Source organism: Oryza brachyantha, chromosome 11, assembly GCF_000231095.2.
Source record: "Oryza brachyantha chromosome 11, ObraRS2, whole genome shotgun sequence".
Classification (NCBI taxonomy): Eukaryota; Viridiplantae; Streptophyta; class Magnoliopsida; order Poales; family Poaceae; genus Oryza; species Oryza brachyantha.
This window is the reverse complement of record NC_023173.2, coordinates 14,928,792-14,931,539: the sequence shown is the minus strand read 5'-3', so window position 1 is coordinate 14,931,539 and position 2,748 is coordinate 14,928,792. Positions and strand designations below refer to the sequence as shown.

The window sequence follows — 2,748 nt, the reverse complement described above, 5'->3', positions numbered from 1 at the left end:
ACGTGGGGAGGAGAAGAACGCGGCCATCGACCCCAACTTTGTAGGATCTAGGCTTCCATCTCTCCGAGTGTGAGCCGTGCGTAAGCATGACGCCCGGCTGACCTCACCGTCATGACGACTCCATTATTGGCTCTCCTCTCTCTCCCATCCGTCCTGCCCACCACTCAACCCCACCCTCCCGACACTGACCTCCCCGTCCCTCCCTACTTATACTATCCCGCTCCCCCCACCCCACCATCCCCCGACCACCACACAAACCACGCACAAAATCACCTCCCCTCCCCCAAACCCAACGAACGACGCCGCCGTCCGATCGAGACATGGAGAACGGCAGGTGCAACGGGTGCTCGGCGGCGAGGCCCAACGGCAACGGCGGCGTGGCGCCGCCGCACGTGGCGATGCTGGCGACGCCCGGGATGGGGCACCTGATCCCGCTGGCGGAGCTGGCCAAGCGGCTGGCGGCGAGGCACGGGGCCACGTCCACGCTGCTCACGTTCGCGTCCACGGCGTCGGCCACGCAGCGGGAGTTCCTGTCGTCGCTGCCCCAGGGGATCCAGTCCGTCTCGCTGCCCCGCGTCGACCTCTCCGACCTCCCCGCCGACGCCGCCATCGAGACGCGGATGTCGGAGGAGTGCGTCCGATTGGTGCCGGCGCTGACGGGGATCCTCCGCGGGATGAGGGAGACCACGCGCCTGGTGGCGTTCGTCGCCGACCTCTTCGGGGCGGACTCGTTCGACGCCGCGCGGGACGCCGGCGTGCCGAGGAGGTACCTCTTCTTCCCGACCAACCTCCACACGCTCTCGCTGCTCCTCCACCTCCCGGAGCTCGACGTCTCCATCCCCGGCGAGTTCCGCGACCTCGCCGACCCCGTCAGGCTCCCCGGCTGCGTGCCCATCCCGGGGAAGGACATCCTCATGCCGCTCCAGGACAAGTCCAAAGCCTGCTACAAATGGATGGTGCACCACGGCAGGCGCTACTGCGACGCCGATGCCATCCTCGTCAATTCCTTCGAGGCCGTCGAGCCGGACGCTGCCAAGGCGCTCCGCCACCCGAAGCCCGGCCGCCCGCCGGTGTTCCCCATCGGCCCGCTTATACAGACCCACTGCGCCGACGACGCCGCGCCGCCCTCGCCGCGCGCGGCGTGCCTGGGCTGGCTCGACCGGCAGCCAGCCAAGTCGGTCATCTTCGTCTCCTTTGGCTCCGGCGGCGCGCTGCCGACGGAGCATATGCGGGAGCTCGCCCTCGGCCTCGAGCTCAGCGGGCAGCGATTCCTGTGGGTGGTGCGGAGCCCGAGTGACGAGGGCGAGGTGAGCGCCAACTACTACGACGCCGAGACGAAGAAGGACCCCTTCAGCTACCTCCCCGAGGGCTTCGTCGAGAGGACGAAGGAGGCGGGCCTGCTGGTGCCCTCGTGGGCGCCACAAACCAAGGTGCTCGCCCACCCGGCCACGGGCGGGTTCCTGACGCACTGCGGCTGGAACTCCGTGCTCGAGAGCCTGGTCCACGGCGTGCCCATGGTGGCCTGGCCGCTCTATGCCGAGCAGCGCCAGAACGCCGTGCTGCTGGCGGACGGCGTCGGGGCGGCGATCCGGGTGCCGGAGGCGAAGGGGAAGGAGAAGATCGCGGCGGCGGTGAGGGAGACGATGGCAGGGGAGGGGAGAGGGGCGGCGGTACGCGCCAAGGTGGCCGAGCTGCAGAGGATGGCGGCGGAAGGCCTCCGAGACGGTGGCGCCGCCACGTCGGCGCTCGATGAGGTGGTGAACAGGTGGACAGGAGAGGAGTAGGTGGCATGTTGCGGAATACACTTTGGCAAATATGTGGACGGACGTACGGTGCTCATTTAGGGTATTTAACTTTTTTTTCCACTCTTAAAATTGGTCGATAACATATATGTCACTGGTTATCGTGTGTCTCATATATCTATGACATATGAGTCCAGTAACAAATCTGTTATGACCGAATGTAAAAGTGATAAAAAAATTAACTATTTCGCTCGTCTTTTTTTCTTTTTTGCTAGTTGTAACTATTTTTGTACTTGGTCGAGAGGTAGTGTGTGCGCTTCTCATGAATGGAGAGAGAGAGATTAGATTTATAATTTGAGTCCCACTTATAAGAGGGGCTATGTGTATATGAAATGCATTTGTGCACGATTTAGCCACTTCTCAACATTTTTTCCATGCTCATCTAACGCCATTTTAATGTTTTGACTAGCTCATGCAAATGTCCCAAATAAACATAGTACTATGACATGTAAAAATGTCATATCTAGATTAGTGTTCTTATAAACATAGTACTTTTATTTTCCCGCGCTTCACATTTTGGAAGGGCAGCGAAACAACTTATTAGCAGCCAGAAAATAACATGAGTAAAACTTTTTTTAATATCCACAGTGATTTAAAAACACATAAACTAAAGTAACACCAATCAAAAGAACCACAAAATTAACTTCAATGTTAAGATTTAAGATTTTAAATTTTGATTATATGTAGAAGCCGAAGCTAAACAATAGACACCCTCAAGGCCTTAACCCTGATCTCCATGAATCTCCGGTGAACTCTTCTCTCGTGGCGTGGGCATGATTGAAATGCTTGTCGAATTGTGTGCCACTTCGCACGCTTGATGGCCAGCGCTCACAGCAGCTTGGAATAATGAAAAGTTTAATTAACTAGCACGCTAATCCTACCAATATTCTCCTTGTTTTATTCCTCTAAATATTCCCAGTTTAGTTTGGAAAAAAAAAGAGTGTGT

General features: G+C 57.6%; 1 protein-coding gene across 1 annotated transcript; it reads left to right on the top strand.

The window, feature by feature from the left end:
* The first annotated feature begins 223 nt into the window (after positions 1-223).
* On the top strand, positions 224-1,994 carry LOC102718778 (UDP-glycosyltransferase 72B3-like). The gene has a single exon (XM_006662963.3). The coding sequence runs from the start codon at positions 321-323 to the stop codon at positions 1,782-1,784; it is 1,464 nt and encodes a 487-aa protein (XP_006663026.2). The 5' UTR covers positions 224-320; the 3' UTR covers positions 1,785-1,994.
* Positions 1,995-2,748: the final 754 nt, after the last annotated feature.